Genomic DNA, 21,833 nt, shown 5'->3' on the forward strand with positions numbered 1-21,833 from the left:
AGAAAGGCTATTGGGACCCATGTTACTTACATTATAAGTATTTTTAATGGGGTCTTATTTACTAATCTTTATGTACTGCTCAAGTTAGGGCATCATATAGATACATTATTCTGCTTTAATAGAGGAAAGTCAGTTCTTCAAGATACTAAAATAAATGTCCACTTAGAGCCAACTAAATTCATTTTTAAACTAATGCAGGAAAACTCTGATAGAATATAACTTGTTTTAGCTGCTGATCCTGATGAATCAATCCAACATAATGGCAGCCTTGTTCTGCAAATGGAGTTTTGCAGATCTGTTGAATCGCTAAGCAACCCAAGCAGCTCAGGCTCTTGCCAGAGTCGTGCTTACTATCAGCATGTGATTTACCTCGCCCACGAGGCTTCCTCTCTTCCCTGCTCCACACCCAGCGTTCAGCTGACTGGGTTCCCAGTCTTCGATCCAGATTTGGATGCTCACCTTCCACTGAACTCTGACCTTTCCATGCGTTTTTCAGTGCGGATCAGCGGCATCAGAGAACAAGACTATGTTGTAGCTACTCAGAAACCCGAAACGCGAGGCAATTCATGCCTCTGCTATGCGTGTTCAACAGATGGCTGCCTTAATGGTACCCTACTGCACTCTGCTGAGGCAAGGGCTTGCGAGTTTAAACGTTATCAAACTAACAGATTGCCGTGGTAGGTTAGCTCCAAAAGCAAACATGTTGGAATGTTATTTTCCTGTTCCGTAATTTCTGTTTTAAAAATAAAATAATTAACAGTTCATGTGTGCAATCTGCTGCAATTATATCAGGCCAAGAATGCATAACACTTAATGATGCAAAACTGGTGATAAGTAGACAACCCAAGCAATACGTTTTTGTAGCTGGAACCTGAATTGCCATTTCAGACGCAGTTTGACAAACAGGCTGAAAATTGCTTCCTCCCCTGCCACTTTGGCTGAGAGTGTTTTCCAGCCAGATCGGTTTCCAGAGTCAGTTCAGTATAAAGCAGCAGCACTACAAGCACTGAGACAAAAGAGAAGATGCCAGGATCTTCTTTTCAGTAGGGGTCCAAATTTAGATCAGTTCACATCAAGCTTGTTATCAAACAGCACTTTTGAAAACCACCTGTTCCAAAGTGGGGCTGCTTGGGAGGTTGTTTGCCTGCATAGCAAATAAAAAAATATTTCTGGGGAGAAAGGAAGCATTGTAGACTTTGGACGTGTGGCTCTGAAAACAAATGGCAGTGGTCTACAGAGCAATCACAACTTTTCCAGTCCCCTCAAGTGGAGCTGAGGAGAAACATGTCAGAACGTACAAACCAGCACAGCAGCACACACGAAAGAGAAGGAAGATTGATCCACTTGCTACTGCTTTGGGCAGGGTACACAAATCCACAGGGCAGATGAGCAGAGCTGAAGGGAGGTAAGAGAGATGCAGGTGAGGAGGAGAAGCGCAGTGTGAACCTCAGGACAATCACTCATGCCTGAATGCCATCACCCTTCCTTTCCTAAAAAATGCTTTTTTTAGCTTAGCATTTTTTCCTCCCTTTAAGAAGCAGGAAAAAGTCCTATTCTAATACAGACCTTGAAGACCATATTCAAGCCCAGAATGAGATTTCATGGGCCAGTTATGAAATCTGGCATTTTGAGGCTTATGTTAGATGCATCAGCATGTTAATGGCACTGCTGGGATCCAGTGAATGTCAATAAGAAATAGCTGCTTTCCTTTCTAGAAAGCATGTGCATTTAAAGCTTTGAGATCATAGAATCGGAGAATAGTTTTGGTTAGAAGGAGCCTTTTAAAGGTCCCATGGTCCAATCACCCTGCAACGAGCAGGGACATCTTCAATTAGAACAGATTGCTCAGAGCCTCTCCAAAGTGACCTTGAATGCTTCCAGGGCTAGGGCATCCACCACCATTCTGGGCAACCTGTACCACTGTTTCACCACTCTCACAATGAGACATTTCTTCATCATATCTAACTTAAATCTGCCCATCAAGATGAAAAGCATGACCACTTGTCCTACAGTTACAGACCCTGTTCCTAAGTCTGTATCTATCTTTGTTAAAAGATCACTTTAGCCACTGAAAAGGTGCAGTCAGGTTTCCCCAACACCTTTCCTCCAGCTCTCTTCCGGAGCACGCCCATCTCCCTTCTCACGTAATTTTTAGGCAAAAGGCAGGAGGGCCTTTTGGATAGGGACAGGTAGGGAAACACTTCAACAGTCAGTGAGAGTTCTGGAACTGAAATATAAATATTATCAAATCTGCCTGTAATAAAAGGATTTTTCATCACAGAAAATAGACAGTGATTGCCTACAATCTACATGTTATTATGCAGACAATATATTGCTGAGCTGTCATGCAGAGATTTCATCTCTCACAGCACTCTTCAGGCTCAATGCCCTTGAATCCAGTAATGCCCATGGCTGTGTCAGATTTCTCTGTTGTTTTTTTGGGGTTTTTTCCCCCTGTTGAGCTCCCTCTCTTGAATCTACTGCATTTAGTTTATTTTTCTCTCATCTTGGAGGAGATACACTGGCACCTATACTAATTTTTTTTCTCAAAGCTGTACCAGGGTACAGCAATCTGAAGCTGTACCAGGGTACAGCAATCCATAGCACAACTTCCCCAGACTGCTCTTTCAGGGACCAGTTCTTTCCCCATTCCCTCAGTAGCTGGTGCTCAGATATTTAATTCCACCAGCAAGAATTGAGGCCACATATGCTCTTAATTAGCAATGACCTATTAGATCATACCAGCCATAGGTGAAACCCTAGCCCCACTGAATCAATCAGAATACTGTCTTTATTTTCAATGAAGTCAGGACTTCACTTAATTTACATGGTTAGAGGTCCATTTGTAGCAAGTATTAAGCTAAATTTAACCTAGAATTATATTCATGTCTTCCCTTTGAAGCCCTCTCCTTCCTCTGGTTTAAGTTCACTACATTTCAACTCCCTACCAGCACCTTTCCAACATATCTGGGTTTCCCTAAAAAACAGCAAAATTACAGCTGTGATTACTTTTCTATCTTTTCTGAATTTGAAGAAAATTCTAGCATAAAGGTTTTCAGACAGTCACAGAGAAATGGCCACAGGAAACAGACTGGCCAAACTGTAGCAGGGCAAAATTCTGTGACTGTTTGTTTGGCCTTTCTTACAGAGCAGAGCAGAGCAGAGCAGCTGTCGTTCCAGCAAACTCTGCTGTCAGCCTTCACAAAAGGAAGTCATGTAAATGTCAAGTCACAAGTATAAAAACAATCCTTCCAAACAGCGTCTATCTATCTGAAAAGCCTTGCCTGGCTGTCACCAGTCAAAGCACCACGAGGAATGATGCAAAACCCTGTTTAGGACAAAGTTTTTGAACTAAATCTAAACTTTTTCAGTACATCAGGCAGCATCACTCTCTCCCTCAGAAGGAGAATCACATGCTCTTCAGCAAAGTGAATGCCAGTCTTAGTGCCTCATCCAGCATCAGTAGTGTCTGGCTGAGAGCCAGCCCCAATCATAAGATATCGAAATGCCATATGCAAGCTATCTTCTGAACAAACATGTCTCAAATTGGATTGTAATTTGGTTGTGATAAATACATAGAAGAACAACACATCATCTCTCCTCTACTTGGCTCACCCAGAGCAAAAGGCTTCACAGTGGATGTGAAAACAGGCTGTGGCAGAGATGGGTCTGGGTGTGCAGGTAACCACCTTATGTCTTCCTTTGCTAAGACTATTAGTACATAAGCACTCTCTCCTCTACAGAAGTTTCTAGACAGGCTGATAGTGTTGATAACAGCAGCTTTCAGTAAATGAGCAGCAATTGCAAAAGCCCTTTTTCTGATCATGGATAACATCATGGAGCAATCATTTGCTAAGGGTAACTGACAGTACAGCAGAGGAGGGACACACTAAGGGTTGAACAGTAGATACAGGGTTTTCAGTATGCCTACTAGTAAGATATTCTGAAGAAAACTCCTAAGTAGAGAAACAGCTACTTAAGATTGCATTTTTTGTACAGATATTAAGAGTTACACATGCACAGAGTTTTGGAGGATCAGAACAGTTGAAAAAAGACACAGCAACTACAGCTGTTTCTGTTCATTGACAAAGTTGCACTTGATTGATGCTAAGTTTCAATGTTCAAGATACCAGTAGGATAAATTTTCACACCTGGTTTCTAAGTGAGGAAATGAAGGAACAAAATTTCAGATTTCTCACTGATAGAAATGAAAATTAATAACGATTAACCTGGGCAAACAGACATAACTCTAGCAATACTGAGGTGACTTTCTGGGTCAGTGACAGCTCCTCCAATATCAGGGAGCATGTTGCAGGGAAAGTCTCATAAATGCATCAAATTCCATAATAAACACAATTAGAGTTTTTAAACTGTTTATTCTTCTGAGACTGCAGAATCTGATTTCTCTAACCAGGAACCATTACCACAGGAAACAACACAGAAGCACCCTTGCAGGGCCCATATTTTTCCATGACATTCCTATCCTCTTATTTTAATCACCTTTATCTGTAACACAGGATGACTGAATCAAGCATGATAAGCATAGGTTACTACAGGTTTTTAGGGTTATAGTCTGTTAGTTTCAAATCTTACAAATCTTGGGACTATTGAATCTGGAAGCTGCAGTGCTTTACTTATTCCAAAAAGCCATTTGGCTCCTCTGCCAAATACAAACCTGACACGGGTTTTGATTTTTGATAAAAACAATCAAGTTAGAATTTTGCCAGGTCTGTAACTACAAGCATACATGGCAGCCTAAATAGTCTCATTCTACAGCATCTTTTGAAATGGTGCCATACACTATCCCAGATCAGTTAGAAACACCCTTCCTGATGCATCTTCACACTTCATTGGCCTTTTTTCCATGATTAAATCACATCTGTGGGACATGGTCACTCTATGATTAAAGAGTATATTAATGATTTACCACTACACTAGTACTCATCCATATTATATTGCTTAGTAAAATGAAAACACTGAGATTGTTTATTGATCTGCTTTTAAAAAAATTCTACAGACTGAAAAGAAGCAAATAGAGAAGTTCAGACTTTGGACTTTACTCTGATTAGTAGATTACCATGCCCAACAGATGCAGATTTGACAAGATAGCTCCTGGTAAAGATTTAAAATAACAATTTTAGCCACTTCAGTTGCCCTAAATTCACTGAAGTTACATATTTCACAGGGCATGTTTGATGGCTAGTGACTGTAAAATCAAGTATTTACTGCAAGAGCAATACAGACTTAGATGCCTAAATAATAGCACACAACTATAAAAACCATGGCCCTGGGCCCCACAGAAAAAGCAACATACTAAAGATTTCCCTTCAGTGCATATATTTTATGTGAATTTGACAGCACCACCAAATACTGACTCAACCAGGATGTTTAGGGAACAGATTTAACACATTTTTGCACTTGTATTTAGAAAATATTCAGATATAATAGAACTGAAACCAGACAGAAACCACTGCCTCACTGAAAGCAGTTACCACTGAGATATGTATTGGCATTGCTCTTATATCCAGTATCAAGGGGAAGAACAAAGGGAAGAGATCTTGGGACAAGGCTGTTTGCTGTGAAGCTCTGGGCTCTGGGCTGCCAGTTCCCAGCCTCTGAAAACCCTTTTGGTCCAGACACAGGTGATTTTTCCCATCTTAGAGCTACCACTATAGATTTTTGGGCAAGAAAGTCTACCTTTGCACGCTGTTTGTCACAGCTTGGTGGAAACATCTGTCCAGAGCAGATGCCATGAGTGCTGCTCTGACACTGTGACGTGGGTTCAGGGGTTTGCATTATTTGTGCTGCCAAACCATTTCAGCCTATTGAGTCCACAGCTGGTATATAAACTTATTCCATCTCTCAGAGAAATGGTTTGCTCAAAAAGAATGCAAAGATGTAAATGGAGATTAAGGAAACACAGAGATAAAAAGAAAAGAAGGATTAAATATGCATTGATCAAACAGGAGGGCATGTAGTTATGCAAAGAGGTGAAGTTTGGCACTATTGATAGAAGACTGAAGACACTTGCAAATTGTTTTGTTTCAAACTCTTGTGCATGTTAGGAGCCTCACAGAAGTGTTTCCATAAAAGAGAGCTGGTCACTGCAGTGGAGTTCTAATGCTTTTCTCTCCAGATCACCAATGAAATCTTCTGAGTATGGTTTAGATTTTAGGTGGCTTTACCAGGCAGAGACCATCTTTGTGATCAGTGTGAAGAAACACATTAGTTTGAACATCACCAAATTAGGATTGAGGGCAGGGAAGGAAAAAGAGCACTCTTAAAAAGCTGAGGATGAAATAAAGAAGGAAAAGATAAAATGTAAAACAAGAAAGACATTGTCAGAACACACAGATGGAGGCAGAAGTCACCGTGACATGACCTAGTGGTTCCAGAAGACAGAAAGAAATAGGGAATGTAGTAGCAGCAAATGGCTGAAAGTTAATCCAACACAAAAAACACACATCCAAGTGCCACATAACTGACGGAGTAAAGAAGAGGTGGTGGCAGAGAAAATAAAATAAGAAACAGCTTTATGACTTTTAACAGACAACTGGCCCCTGAAGGTGAGTTTAAAAGAAGCAAAGCAGACAAGACCGGAAGAAGCAGCCAAGATGCCCATTTGGAAAACTTAATTTGAAATAGGTGAATGAATACTGAGCAGTTAAAGAAGACTTTAAAGTAGTCAAGGTGCAAGAAGAAGAACTAAAGCAAGGGGTGGTTCTAACTGTTGACACAGCAAAAGGATATTTTGTCTGCCAAGGAGAAGGAAACTGCAATAGCGGTCAGCAGCCCAGATGCATGCAGAGAAGGAGAGTGATCCTCAGGTTATAAATCTGAGTGGCAGGGAGGATGTGGCATTATCAAAATCAGAAGTGAAGAGAGATTCAGAAGAAAAAAGTAAGGAGTTCTGTTTTGGCCAGATGAGGAATGATCTGAAGGCAAAACAAGTGGGATTATATGTCAGGGAGGCAGTCAGATATGCAAGACTAGATGGAACAGAGCAGAAGGTTTAAGAGTTATTGGCAGGGAGATGATAGCCAAATCCATGTAACAGGATGTTGTCATCCAGTGGGTACAGAAATCTCCAGTCAAATCAAGGAATGACTAAATCCCTTCTCTGCCACCTCACAGAGGTTCCTACCTAGATTCAAATGAAATTTTCTAAAATAGTGCTGCAAAAACATGCATAAAAAAAACTGACTTTCCATAAAATATAAAGATCATACTGTTTCTAAAACTAGGGCAACCACTAAATGAAAGTTAACCTGAACAATAACTTTAGCTAAACTTCAGGTCACATGCATTTAATATAATGAGATGAGGAATATGAAAAGGCCATTCATAATGGAATTCATCGAGTTAGGAATGCCATGCTTAGCTGCCTTATAACATATAATTAATGATCCTATAAAAATCCAGCAGTACGAACTCTCCTGGCTGCCCGCAGAACTGTTCTTTATGCTGGGTAGGGCAAGCAAGCATCTGCTTCCACAAATACTGCCCTTTGAGAAGCTCAAAAGCTTTTTTCCCTGTGTTCCACCAGGGACCACAGTGCCATTTCCATGACATGCTGAGCTTTGAACCATTACCCAAATCAGACTATAGCATTTGGCAACCCAGTACACATCTGTCACGATAGACTGGTTAGTGGTCAAATGTTAAAGAAAAAGTCATTAACTCTCTTCCATTGCTTCTAATACCCCACCTTCCTCCAGATTATTTATAATCCCCACTAAACCCACCCTCTGTTTATAGTCCTCTAACACAACAGTGAAATACATACTGCCTGGAGATCTGTGTTGTCTTATACCACTCCCAACCATTTGGTACAACAAATGATGTTCTCTCTCCATCAAAAGGTCTGATCCCTCCTGAAGCATTGATGCTCAAATTCAAGGTTAAAGGATTAAGACCTGAAGCACTGGGTACCAGAGGAAATGAAGCCAAATATTGAAAGAAACACAAAAATCAATCCTCTTCGCTGCAGGAGCAGTGTGAAGAACAAATCAGCTGGGCTGAATCTAAAATTTTCTCTGCGTGGCTCTCAAAAATTAGCACTTTTATAAATATAATGGGTAGTCTGCAAAGCCTCAGCACCCGTGCAAAGCCACAGAGTTCAGCTCAATACATCAGTATGGTCTGGGAAGTTTTATGCCAGAATAATTCAGTGGCAAATACACAAAGTCCACTTCAGAGAGAGCAAGTGCTGAGAAGTAAGCGAGAGCACCTCTGTTGTTATCTTTATATGTAGTATGAGAATCTGCAAGTGGCAGAACCTAACATTTACTAAAGTTTGCCTTTTGCTTTAATTCTCTGACTGCTGAAGTGCAGCCAAGGTCATAGGAGGGGTGGGGGAGTGGGTTTTAGCTTAGTGTAGCTGTGATCATGGGCAGAACAGCAGGGTACAGAGGATTTCTTGCTTAACTTTGTAATACCAATAGCTTTTGTTCTTAGTCCTGCCCCATCAGTTCTGATATAAGCTTCAAATGGCATGAAAGTTGTGCGGGTGGCTTTAAAATTTCCTGATTCAAAACTACCTTCCAGAACATTTTGTTTTCTGAGGTTTTTCTTAACTTTTCCAACTGATAAATTTCTGGGACATATGAATGTCTAGATTAAACAAAATGTTCTCTTCATCCAAGATTACACATAAAAATAAAAAGTAACAAAACAGTATGTCTGAAAAAGTAATCCACTCCAATTTATAAAAATAGAATTCAGGTTTTCAAATTCAATTCAGGCAGTAAACTAACAGTGTCTACATTTTCCCATAAAGAAGGCATCTGCAAATGACTTGCAAAAATGTCTCTCACTGTCTGCAAGTGTTGGCAAGGAACAAACTCCTTCAGGAGATGCATGCATTTCACATATTTCAACTCAAAGAAAAAATTCTCCAAGCATTTTCAGTTTTGATGTGGTATATTACCAAACCAAACCCATGCAGAACACTGGCAGCAAACACAAGTTTTGTGAAAATACCGAAATACTTGTTTTTTAACAAGCCTGTTTTCACCAACTGCCCTCCTAAGCTTAGCAGTGTTTCAAATGCCTGAGTGTCTGTGCTTTTTGAAGACCTCACCTAAAGGCTGAGTGTATCTGCCTATGGAAACCACTTATAGCATTTCCTGCTTACATCTTACACTTCCAGTCACTCAGTAGGCTTCCTGCTCAAGGTTACTTTGGACAGCAATGGGAATGATGTAATACTGCTGTGTGCAGCAGACATGATCATGAGAACAGAATCAGCATAATTCAGGTAAATGTTAGATAGGCAGCTTGAAATCACTGTTGCAGTTGAAAGTAAACCTGAAAATTAGATTAGTGAAGGAACCAGGTCAGCAGAAATGAACTCCACTCTCTCCAGTCCGATAAGGATCACTGCCTACCCTAACAAAAAAACCCCAACTTTAAATGCATGCATAGGTACATGTAAAAAATTGACACACACTCCCCTTTATGCTTTTAGTAACTATATCAGAACAAAAACTTTCACCCTGTACAAGAAAACCTACTACCTTCAGCGTCTGCACGTGGCACTAATGAAGCAGAAATGTGTGTCTAACTCTGACTGTACTCTCCCATACGTCACAGCAGACTCTAGCAGCCATCTGTTGGAAGGATGCTGTGCCTATATATAGCCAGACACCACCACGAGAGAAAGAAAAACTCATATCTGCACCTAATTCAGCGTGTGCACTATTGGCAGATCTGCAAGCACCGTTTTTTTTTACCGGCCAAACCAGTGTTCGCTCCACAAATATCCTATCTAAAAATGATACAAACTTCAACGTAAAATTATCTGGAACAAGAAAGTAACTTGGTTGTTAAAAGGAGCACTAACAGGTGGGAAAGCAGCTTCCAGATACACAGATTTTATGGGCCATTTGCAAGCACAGTTGATTTCATCCCAATTTAATGTGCCAGTCTGCCAAAATAGCAAATAGAAAAAAAAAAACAAAAATCCCAACAAACTATATTCAGTACATTTCTAAAAGTTGGCCAAGTCCTATATAGATACACCTCAAGAGACGAAGGACAACTCATAGATGACCTGAAATCTGGGTGTCTTGGACAACGAGCCAGTAGCAGCCCAGGTGAGAGTTTCTCCTTCAGAGGCTCAGGACATGGACACACCTCAGGACCTGGGAGGTGACATGCTGGAATGAAGAACTGAAAAGAAAACTCCTCATTGGAAACCAAATGGCTGCTACCATTGCTTTTCAATTCTTTTCTCCTCAAAAACAGGAGTAACAGGGCCAGCAAAAGTCAGGCCAGCAGTAGCAGAGCCATGTGATTGCATGTGATTTTTATATTGTATTTAAATTATTTGGAGGGGGGAACCGAGTGAACAAACCTGGATATGCCTGGGACAGCAGGGGGAGCTGCGAGTCTGCGTTCCTCTGCAGGTCTATTTAATCGCATTGAATATTTGGACAAAAGCACACAAGTGTGCTTGCACATCACCACAGAAAGATGCCTGCATGTCTAACAAGCCTCAGAAAAGGGAGTTCATAACAAAGCATTAAACAAGGAGCAACAGATAATTGTCACCTTCTCTCACTAGATAATAAAAATAGTTACATCATAAACATAAAAATGTTTTAAAAGACCCCTGACAGCACTCCTTCCTGGAAATATCACCATAGCAATGAGCATCCAAGTACAGGGGAAGTACCACTGAATCCTGTGTTTGATATTTTCGAGTAACTAAAAATACAAAGTGGCAAAAATACGCATGGGTGATGTAGAATGAGGCACACAAACATAAAGAGCCTTCAATGAAATTAAAGGTGGCAAATTCCACCTGCAAATCTTTAATACACCAAGAAAAAATCCTTTCACCAGGCAGCATGCATTGAATGAGTGCCTGCAGATAACTGTAAACACATCTGATAGCTGCTGTATCCAACAATTCCTGTTTAGAACATTTTGCATCCATTTGTGTAGAGGCTCAGTGGCAGAATTGTGTGAAATCCAAGGCAAAGATGCCTGTTAGAGAGGAGGCAATAAAGAGCCACACTTGCAGAGCCTTACAGGAAACCTAAGACTCGGAAAAGCAGGGAATCTTGAATGTTAAGATTTAAGCGCACAGCAGCACTCTGGGGAGGGGTGCTTGCAAAGTGAAAAACTGTGTCTACTCAAGCTAGTGCCATTAAATACATCTTATTTCCATGCCATTCAGATCAAAGTTAAGATTAAACGAAGGAGGGAAGAGTTTTATAATTCCTTTCCCAGATGCAGATGTCAGGAGCACACACAAAAGCAGGTGCTGGTGTATTGATCCTACTGAATACGCATGGAGTGGGTACTTGAGCATGTACCAAGCATCTGTGTCTGGGAGATGGAAAGCACTTTGTAAAAGGCTGTTTTATGCTAAACAAATGCATCAGGTTATGTTTTTATTTTGAATATTTTAAAGCATCTTGCACATTGGGGCAGACTTGAAAAGAAATTATACAGACAACTTACCATTAATTGCACAAGCTACCATCTCCATAGCTGCAAATTGTCTGTGGGCTCACTTAGGAGCACTCCAAGCTACTGAAAACCACCCTCAATAAAACCTGCTCTGACTGCTGCACCTTAGAGAAATGGAGATCCTGAATCTGAAGGTAGTTCAGGTCCCAAATGCTAGCCCAACTGCAGCCAGGCAAAGGGACAGGCACATTTCTTCTCAACATCAGGGAAGGGACAAATCCAACACTGCAAATTCCTACCAGAATAGGTATCCAAACAGGCTGAGATGGACAATGCTTACTGACAATGACAACAAAAATAACTTAATAGCACGTGTAGAAAACAAAACAGGCACCCACTGAAAATCTGGCTATAGTTTGAAGTGGCCCCTGAGATCAAAGTTTTCATTTTCACTAACAGACTATGAGGAAACTCTGTATCAGAAATCAGACTCTGCACTATATTTGCTTGTGGAATCTTTTTTGCTTTCTTCAATGAGGGAAAAAATTAATCCCTACAGGAGATGACAAGATGCCTTTTAAACTACATACCTCATTTCTGACTACAATTACCTTTCAATAGTCTGGCACAGCTGCATGCTCCCATTTGCTTTTTTTTTTTTTTTTTCATTAAGGGTTCCTCTATTATTTGTACCCATCCTATAGCATTTATGCCTGGCAGTGATGCACATTCCCTTGTCTACAATTCTTCCTACAGATAGTAGAGGATAAACTGCAATTAGATTTTTGTAATTGTAGATAATTAACTCAAAATGAGCTGTTAATTATATAAAAAAACTAATTTTTTTTTCAGCTCTTGATTATTATATTATATTATATTATATTTATTTTACTTCTCATTTCAGCAAGTTTTCTGCTTTAAAGGTGTTTCACCATTTCCTTTAAAATACCAGGATATTTTTAAAGTAAGTTTTGCTTATTTGAAGACTGAAATCAAGTTCTATGCTGTGAGATTTGCTAGAAGACCTCTCATGTATGAACTGGAAGTCAGAGAGGGCTGATTTTCCATTACTGTCCTGTTGGCATTTGCTGTAACAAGAACTGTTTGATAGGTCAATTAAAAAGCAAACACCATCACCACAAAAAAAGAAAATATAAAAATAAAAAAAAGAAGAGCCCCACATAACAACAACAACAAAAAAAAAAAAAAAAAAAAAAAAAAACACAAAAAAAAAAAAAAAAAAAAACACCAAAAGAGACAGTTTAAAACAGAATGTATGTCTACAAGCTCTAAGACATGGCCACACACTCACACAATCTCCCTCTATGCACTGAAGAAAACAGCACTTACATATTCAAATGCATAAAAGAGATAAATGGACTTGTCTTCTACAGCCTCTTTAAGCCTTACATTAGAGTAAATTATTTAGGGACCATTCATCTGGTAACCTTTGCAAAACTGAAGATGGCATATAAGAAGAAAAACTTCCAAGTGTTTTTGCTGCCAAACTCTGTAACCAGCTGGCATGGCACCTTGAGACTGCTCAAACACACAATAACTCTGAAAAATTACAGTAAATTAAACCAGGGGAATGAAGATAGGGTGGGGAACCTTTTGAAATCTGGGACTCTCATTTTGTTAACAGCATAGGTTTTCTTCATTTTCCCTGTTAGATATGTAGATATTTGTAGGTTTTTGGTAAACTGTTGCCAAGAAGCTTTGCAGATGTTCTAGGTTACATATTTCCTCCAAGGGGCTTAATGCTGCTGCATCTTAAACATGTCATGACTCTCCATCTTTTTTGCTACAGTGATAATCCTTTGATCACTTCAGTTTGTGTGAAAATGAAAGAAAAAAGCATCCGAATGCAACAAAGATATGCCAGTAACTCACAGCAGCCAAACACCTGGTTAAGCAGTGAAGTATTCCAAGAAAACTAACAAATCCTGCTGTTCTGGAGAAAAAAAAAGGCTTATGCCTTTTCAGTGGAAAGGGATCTTAGAAAGAAAAATAAAATTAGTATAACAAAGTTAAAAAATAAGAAAAAACAAGGCACTGAACTCTTAGTTTATAAATGAATTATCAGTTCTTCCAGTATTCTCAGAACAGAGAAGTTTATTACTTTGAGGTATTCTCTTGTTGCTAAAGAAGGAGTCATTGAAAGCACAGCTGCTCATCTTATCCACCATTCTTTGGTCAAAAGAACACCTATAGCTACAGCACAGAACAAGAAGCTGTTACTTTCTGAAAAAAGGAGAAAACCTTGCCAGTCTTTATTTGTTGCTTTCCTAATAAGCCTGAATCTTTTTCCAGTGTTAACTTGAATGTGACAGGGAAGGACAGAAGGAAAGTACAATAGTGTACTGATTGAAGTTTTAAATAGCAAGCAGGATGGAGATAAAGAGCTAAATATTGGCTTAACTCTGCTTCCAGTTATTTCAGTGGTGGTTTGCTCTGATCACACTGAAGTAGAGGTGAAATGAGAGGTATTTAAAAAATAAGTAACTGTCACCAACCATGGAAGATCTATCTGAGAGTTAAAGGATAATGTATTATTTACATCAGGTCCAAATAAAGACTAAAGAGATGTTCTGCTCTTAATTTAAGATCAAGAAGTAACAAGCAGCACCTAGAACAAAGAACTAAAACTAAGATTTGTGAAAACTTCATTTTGCACTGGGCTAAGAGGTGGCACAAAAAACCTGAAGACTCTTCAGGAAGTCACCTCAACTTTGAGTAATAACAGGTCAGCATAACTATTGAGTTGAACATAAAACACAGCAGCCAGTGGATTTTACCCTTCCTGCAGAAAAAAAGCTCTTAATCTGAAACAAACACATGAACAAATACACTTGGCAGGCAACAGCACACTGTCAAGAAGATATACTGACCCTGTGAAACACTTAGAAGTGAAGAGAGAAATTACCTTAGCCCCATGCTGCTGCCATTCATCATCAGAGCAAGATCTCTGGGTATTTCAGCAATGGGCACATCTTCTGAGCCAGGTACATGGCCTCTAACCCTGGAAAAGACAAGTTAGTTGCTTCTGCAGCTGGTCAAATCACACCAGGAACTTGCCACTAAAAGTTGACCTATGTGTTTACAAACGGGACACTTTTGCACATTAAATGCTTTAACAATTATCTTCACACTTTCAAATATACTTTTCTATTGGAAGTCTGGTTCAGTGCCTTTGCTTCTAAGGGTTACCACTGGGACAACCTTAGCCAGTGTAACTCAGTTGAGTACTTGCATTTCAGCATCAGAAAGGGAAAACAATAGGGAAAATCTGCACTTTTCGTTACAGAAAAGCTTAATTTACAGATTACAGCACCAGAGCTCAAAGGCATCTTGCATAAACTGCATAGAACAGAATTTGTATAAGATGGTTGTGTGTCCTCAAACTATGGGCCCACAAATGATGCTCTGTTCTTAACAGATCACTCCACCTTCTCCTTTCTCTCCAACAAAGACAGAAAAGTAATGATAGAGGTATTTCTTTTTTATTTGACTAAAATTCCTTTTTCCAAGCTTTGCTTTTACTGGGCTGCTCCAGTGAGGCTTGAACCAGGAGGAGCCACTGAACTGCACATACACACACCATTTCTGATAGCTGAGCAACTATTTCACATAGAGGGTGGCTGCAAACTGAAAGTACTACTGTCACGTGAGGCTAAGTAGAGAAATGTGGAAAATTAAAAGGAGTTATGATGCAGTGCGGCAGAAAAAATTATCAACTCACACTTTAGCTGAAAGATTAGAAAAGTTTGTTGCCAATAACTGCAAGTGGTCAAACCTCTTATTTGTCATTCAATGACAATGGACCTTAAGCAGCACTCCACCCAGGCAGAAGGACAGACAAAAATAAACTCTATCTGGAAAATCATTTTTCTTGTATTGTTTTTTATGCTGTTATGATGTTCTAACTCAGTTAGAACCTCCTGACAACGAAGCAAAGGGTATTTGAGCTTAGCTAAACAAATTTTTATTGTTAGCAGTATATAAAATTACTCTGTTATCAAGTGCAAAATGAATTATATATTTGGAACTGAAACAGAACTGTAATGCCTAAGAGATTTACCTCTAAATATGAAACATTTAATTCTAAAGATACTGAAATATTTTTAAGAGAAAACACATTATATTCTAGTTGTTTTCTTAGAGAGAATAAGGCAAATCTGACTTCACATGCACTTGTGAAAAGAGATTACAAAAGTACAAAGTCCTCAGAGTGGTCATATATTATTTTTTTTTCATAGAATTATTTTTAGGTAACTAAAGTTCTGTAAACCATAAAGAGCTTTTTTCAGAAAAAAAAAAAAAAGTAGCTACAATAGATATAATGGTACTAACAACCACATCATTACAGATATTTAAGGTACATTTTTTTCTGAACTTATGCCTCCAAACCTGAAAAATTTCCATTAGAAAAAAAAATGCACCAAAAAACTCACTTTGTATGTCCTTCATATCTACTTGTTTTTCATTAGAGGGATGCATGCATAGAATTAAGGTATTTGATGATTAAGAATCCATCTGTTCCTACTTAATTCTCACCTGAAGTCATAATCCTTTGTTAGCAACTTCAGTCATTTTCAACACACACATTTGTGATTTCCTCTAAGACAGGTACTTTTAAAGCCACATAAACACATTATTTTCAATGTAAACAACAATCCAAGAAGAACACCAAAAGACAATCTAGATTACAGTACTCTCTTTTACAGACTGAAAAGTAACCAGGGGGCTGAAATGAAGATTGGAAAGTGATGTATTCCTCCGTGGTGGTTATAGTACATGGATGTAGGAAGTGGGTCATCTAATGCAGACTCTCACGGGGCGCTATTAGCAGCTGCCATATTAAAACAGTATAGAAATATTCATCCCTCTGAAACATTCCCACCACCTCTTCCAAAAGACGGCAGATTTTTCTCTGTTGTTTTTCCTTTCTAATGCTGAAATGCTAGTACCCAGTTGAGCTGCAATTCACTGTTTCGCTCACTTTAATAACATCATACCAAAAAAAAAACAGTTGTTCCCTCTTTCTCAAAGACTGTTTAGATTGTCAGGAAAGTGTTACCTTCTGCAACAAACTCACAGGCCTTCATCTCACATTTCTATGGCTGCTCCATCTCCTTTCAAGTTTTAAGCACATAATGTGCCTCATCCTTGGCATTCTCCCTTTTCACACTGGAAACATCACTGGAAAGAAATTGTCATCACTACACTGTGCTCCCTTCCTCTTCCATAAATATATGGGGGAAAACCATATATATATAAATATATATACACACACATATATATATATGTGCATGTATGTACATATGTAATTATCTTCATCTTTTCTGTAAAACACACTCCTTCCAGTCCTAACCTAGGAGGGTGCGACACTTCAAAACTGACCTTTCCAAGGAAAGAAGAGAAAATGCCACATTTATGACATCCACACTCACACTGCTCTCTTGCCAAATGTCTGTATTCCTTTCAAGTGCCTGCAGTAAGATCAACCTCTCATTTTCTACTACTGCTTCTCTTTTCCAACCTAGTCTTTTAGCAGTGTTTTTCTTCTGCCTTTCTTTCTACCACATACTGTTTTCCTCTGCTGCTTTCCACAGCTGTCATGCTGCTTCCCAAAAGTATACGCTAACAAACTAAAGTCTCCTCTCCTCTGAATCACTCTTAGAAATTGTGCCATAAGCCTTGTCTGTCTTGTTTTATTCTATTTATTGTTGCCTTGTTCTGTTCTCCCACTTAAATCAACTGTTGCCCATGTGCTTACTAAAAATTTTATATTTTTTTTAAAATTGTAAGTCTCAAAATCACCTGTTATAATCCATGCGGGATTGGTGTAGTTGCTGTTGTTTTAGGAGCAGTTTTGCTTCTTGCTTAGTCAATAAATGTTGGAGTCGTTCCTTTTCAATTTCCAGCTCCATTTTTTGAAGAAGCAGCTTCTGCCTTCTTTCTTCATACAATCTTTTAGCCAGCTCTGTTTCCGCAGGGCCTGAGTCTGTGCTGTGATTCAGCCTAGAACCACTACAGTGCCTGGAATGATCATAGGTCTTGTGAACTGTGCCCGAGTGTTTTCTAAGTACCTGGCTGACACAGCAGCTCTCTTCCACACTCCCTGAGTTCCCCACATGCCTCCAGGCACAGCCATGACTCACTTGCTGAGGGCATGTGCTCTGAAATTCACTTGCCCTCTGGTCCATCTCCTGAGCTTGCTTTACATGGTGAGGGCTCCTCTGCTTGGCTGGGGAAATCACGTTGTTGCACTTTCTGTGCAAGTCATTTTCCATTGGATACTCCTTCAGACACTCCTGAGGGTTGTAATGCATTTCAGTCCTGTAATCGTGGTTATTCCTGCAAGGCTGAGACAACACAATACGGGCTGGGCTTACAGCCTTCGGTGCTCGACTGTTCTTATGGAGTGTCCAAGCTCCCCCAACACCCAAGCAGGGGCTGCCCAGCCCCAAAGAGTGCTGCTGGCTCAAGCTCTTCTTACTGGATACCTGTAACAGGAGAAACAAAGCCTGTTAATCACTAAAATTCATCTTTGTTCATCAATTTCCCTTGGTAAATGTGTTCTCTTCGAAACAGAGATGCTGGTCCATGCTGATGGACACACAGCCAAACCCGACAAAATGTTTAGCAGAACACAGACACAAATGTGCTATCAAATCTACATTTCATTCCATCTACACAAGTGTAATAAATGTAAAACTACTGTCTGCAGGATCCCCAGCATAAAATGAGTCACTTCAGAGTATCAAGTAGTTGTGAGCATCTAGGGTTACATAAAATCAACTTGAAGAGTGGCAAAAAACATTAAATGTTAAGGTTTGAAAATGTTTAATTTTGAATACCGAGCCAAAAAATCCATTCAGCCACTATAAATACTCTTTGATTGGCTATTACACAGCAGGAGATTTGATGTAAAACATTTCACCTTGCACTGAATGGTATATTACTTACCGCTGGAAATTTGATGAGAGTTTTTGAAATATCTTTACAGAAACACAGATAAAAACCAACTACTTTCTGTAAAAAATGGTTGTACATCAAAAGCTGTCATTTAAATACAAAACATGTTTAAATACAGCTATAAACGTAAGTGATTTTTCAATTAAGCTGGGCAAGTGATTATAGTCTGATAAAACTCTGAAGAAAACAAGCAACTGTAATTCACATTTGTCAACCCAGTACAAGCAAATTCTAGTGGTTTTGTTATAGTCATGCATATTATGTAATAGACATCACAATCCTAGTTACATCCTGGTGAATCTTTGCACTAAGGCTCATCTAGGCAGTTAAGCATTTGAGCTTTTATGGACATCACAACAGCAGTGTATCAGGCACACACATTTCTTTTGCTACAATTGCGCATTAATTTCAATAACAAACTGAATTTAAGCTCCTCCACCCTTTGGGACCTTCCACAAAGATATGGGACTTTTTAATTACAGAAGCCAGATTTGTTAAAGACAGCAAAACTGCTGCAGTGTAAGTGGTTTAGCAGAGAAATCTGGAATCCACTGATGAAAAAAAAAAGGTATTTTTTGCCCTCTGGGAATGCTTACAATAGAAAGGTTTTGTGCACATGGAGTGCAAGACAGTCAGCCAGACCCAAACCACTCGAATTTAGGAACGCAAGCAAGCATCCAGCAATGATTAGAAGAGAGATATAATACAAATCTATGCAGCACTTATATGTATAATTTAGATTCTTTTTCTAATAAATAAACAAAATACCAAATATACTCTGCTGCCCTTCAAGACAACCAATTACAAGTTTCTTGTAGACTTCACAGAATGTAAATTAATGTGGATTAGCACCTGAATACTGATATTTTATTATTTCCAGTTTTGTGCATACAAATATATCCTCTCTCCCATGTGATTGAAAGCCAAGGATGTCAAGTTTTGCCCCAAAGGGCTCAGTGAGTTGGAGGCATTTGCATTAATGTCAGTGCTAAATGTCTGAGGAAAGTCTGGTGTTTGAACTGGGTGAAAAGTGCAGGACACTAAAATACTTTAAAGTCAGAGGGGCTGGCAGGGCAACTGAGCAGAAATGCAAGATGCTGCCAAAAAGACGGAGTTTTGTTATTTATTATTTGCAGCATGCCATCCTTGTTGGCAATATTTTCCAGACAAATAAAGGCTACAAAGCCCTTTTAATCTGAACTGGACTATACGGAAAACGACGATGCAGTCTCTAATTTCCCACATCACCTGTTTCTGCTTATAGAGGATTTAGGGCACCTACAGGAAGAGGCTTTCAAGGTGCAGGGTTCTCCAGTCCCCATGGACAGCAGAAGGTCTCAGATCTGAAGATATTCTTAGAGCACCCTATCAGGGCTGGCAGTGGAGGGTGGTCACAGAAAGCAAACACCTGTCTTTCTGCAGCCCATAAATAGTAGTTAAAAAGAGCACACATAAAAAAAAGGAAACTCAAAACGTCTGAGAACACCACCTTTCTTTTAGCAGTTTGCTGACTGAAGAGACAAGAGAATATTAAGAAATCTAAGCACATGAATGAAGATTTTACAAAATAATCATCAGGTTTAAGAATAAAGGTCCACATTGCAAATTAACTTCATGGCTGAGACTCTATTACGAGTCCCTGAAGGCCCTAAAAGAGAGGTACCAGTTAGCATTTGTTGACCTTGGCCGCCATTAAGTCTGCCCTGATGGTCTCAGAAATGGCATTGACATTTAAAGACTTCATAACAAGGCAGAGAAACTTTAATGTTATTTCACAGATACAATATGTTTGCAGGGGGGAAAAATTCTCATTAATGTCATTGAATGTGAGTGGGATTTTCTTATTCCTTTAGAAGGAGGAGGTCATGTTAGACAGAAGACTGAGTTACAACATGCCTTTGATGGCTATTGAGTACTTTGTAGGGTCTAACTCCAAAGAAAAATTAACTATTGGGAGTCAGAAACTAGTCAACAACTTTTTTTAGTAATTTGTGGGTTTTCTGCTAAAGTCATAATTGAAAATACAGCTGGATGGTAGACATTGCAGGGAAAATGGACTGACATTTACACTTTTGAGGGATGAAAAGAGACTGGTGCGTGACATGACAGATCTGCAAAATGCAGGCCAGGTAAAGGGGAAATGTAGAGGAAAGAAATATTCTGAAGATCCGCTTACTCCTGTGAGTCTAAAGACACACAAGCATAAGGAATCAGGTAATTTTACAAGATGAGTCTAAGAAAGATATTGCCTACGGGACACCTGGAAACCATGATGGGCCATGGTGGAACAGCTGTGCTTGCTCCTCCATGGAGCTCTTCCAGGCTTGCTGTGCCATATTTAAAGATACAAGTTCCTTTAACTGAGGTTTAAATAAATTCAGACTGCTCCTTGTAAGGTAAGGAGTTAATAAGACTTGATCAGATGTGAAACTCTTGTGAAACAAGGAGATACTAAAAATGGTTTAAATAATCTTTAGAAGGGTTTAAAGACGAAGACACATGTGGATGTCTACAAAGTCTTTACTGTAACCCCAGTAATTTTTGCTCAGGGATTCAGCGCAGAGCTTAAACAAACATCCAGTCCTTAAAACTTCCTACGAACAGACAAACAGTGCACCAGTTTTATGCACACAGCATTATGATCTCTGCAAATTGTTCTTAAATGCAACTTGTGTGCTTTGCAGTTCTAATTCACAGCGCTGGCAGAGGAAGCACAGTTATAGACTGACTCCAGCACAAAGGGCTTTGTACTGCAAGAGATGAACTAGTAATGAAGCATATCTTTACAACACCAGCACAGGCAAGGTCCTGACAGATTTTATGGCATGTACAAACATGTTTAAGAAACAGCCCAAAATCATTACCTTGAGAAGTCCTGCATTCTGAGGAACAAAAGCTGGCGTCCCAGTAAAATACAATGTTGTTGAGGTGCAGAGCAGAATTGCTAGAGATGTTAACAGCATTAGGAGTTCAGTTCATAGCACCCAGGGTGGTAGTTTTTAGCTGAAATATGTTTGAATACAGGCAAAAGAGACAATGAAGTAAAATAATTCTCAGTTGTATCTTGAGGACATTTCTCTAATCTGGATTTTCAGTTTTCTTTTGGTGGGGCAAAAAGAGTGGAAAGAACATGTTGTTTCAGAACTAGTCAATTTTCCTGATCTAAGTGGGGATGTTGAAGGAAATTGAGAAGAATGAAGAGAAGCAGCAACCAGAGGAGAAATACAGAGATTTAAAGATATTTAAAGATGATGCAGAAACACACAGAAACACCTTCAAGAGCACCATGGGCACATACTTAAGATTCTTCACCAGTGTAGTTGCTCTTTGGACATGATCAGCAAAATTTATAAGGAAAAATTTGTTCACTGGAAGCGTTGTTAAGTCCTGGCCCAGGCTGTCCAGGGCAGAGGTGGAGTCACCAGCCCTGG

At 39.4% G+C, this 21,833-nt stretch overlaps 1 protein-coding gene across 2 annotated transcripts in view; it reads right to left on the reverse strand.

Annotated features, from left to right (window-relative positions):
• The window catches only part of KIAA1328 (KIAA1328 ortholog), a 174,522-nt gene that overhangs the window by 40,935 nt on the left and 111,754 nt on the right, over positions 1-21,833 (reverse strand). For both annotated transcript variants that reach the window (XM_041472068.1, XM_041472077.1), the window contains 2 exons: positions 17,245-17,930; positions 14,348-14,443 (listed from right to left, as the gene is read on the reverse strand). In XM_041472068.1, the coding sequence (XP_041328002.1) occupies positions 14,348-14,443; positions 17,245-17,930 (782 nt within the window). The remainder of the gene's footprint in view (positions 1-14,347; positions 14,444-17,244; positions 17,931-21,833) is intronic.

This window comes from Pyrgilauda ruficollis, unplaced genomic scaffold (assembly GCF_017590135.1).
Source record: "Pyrgilauda ruficollis isolate IOZ18807 unplaced genomic scaffold, ASM1759013v1 scaffold107, whole genome shotgun sequence".
In the NCBI taxonomy this organism is placed as follows: Eukaryota; Metazoa; Chordata; class Aves; order Passeriformes; family Passeridae; genus Pyrgilauda; species Pyrgilauda ruficollis.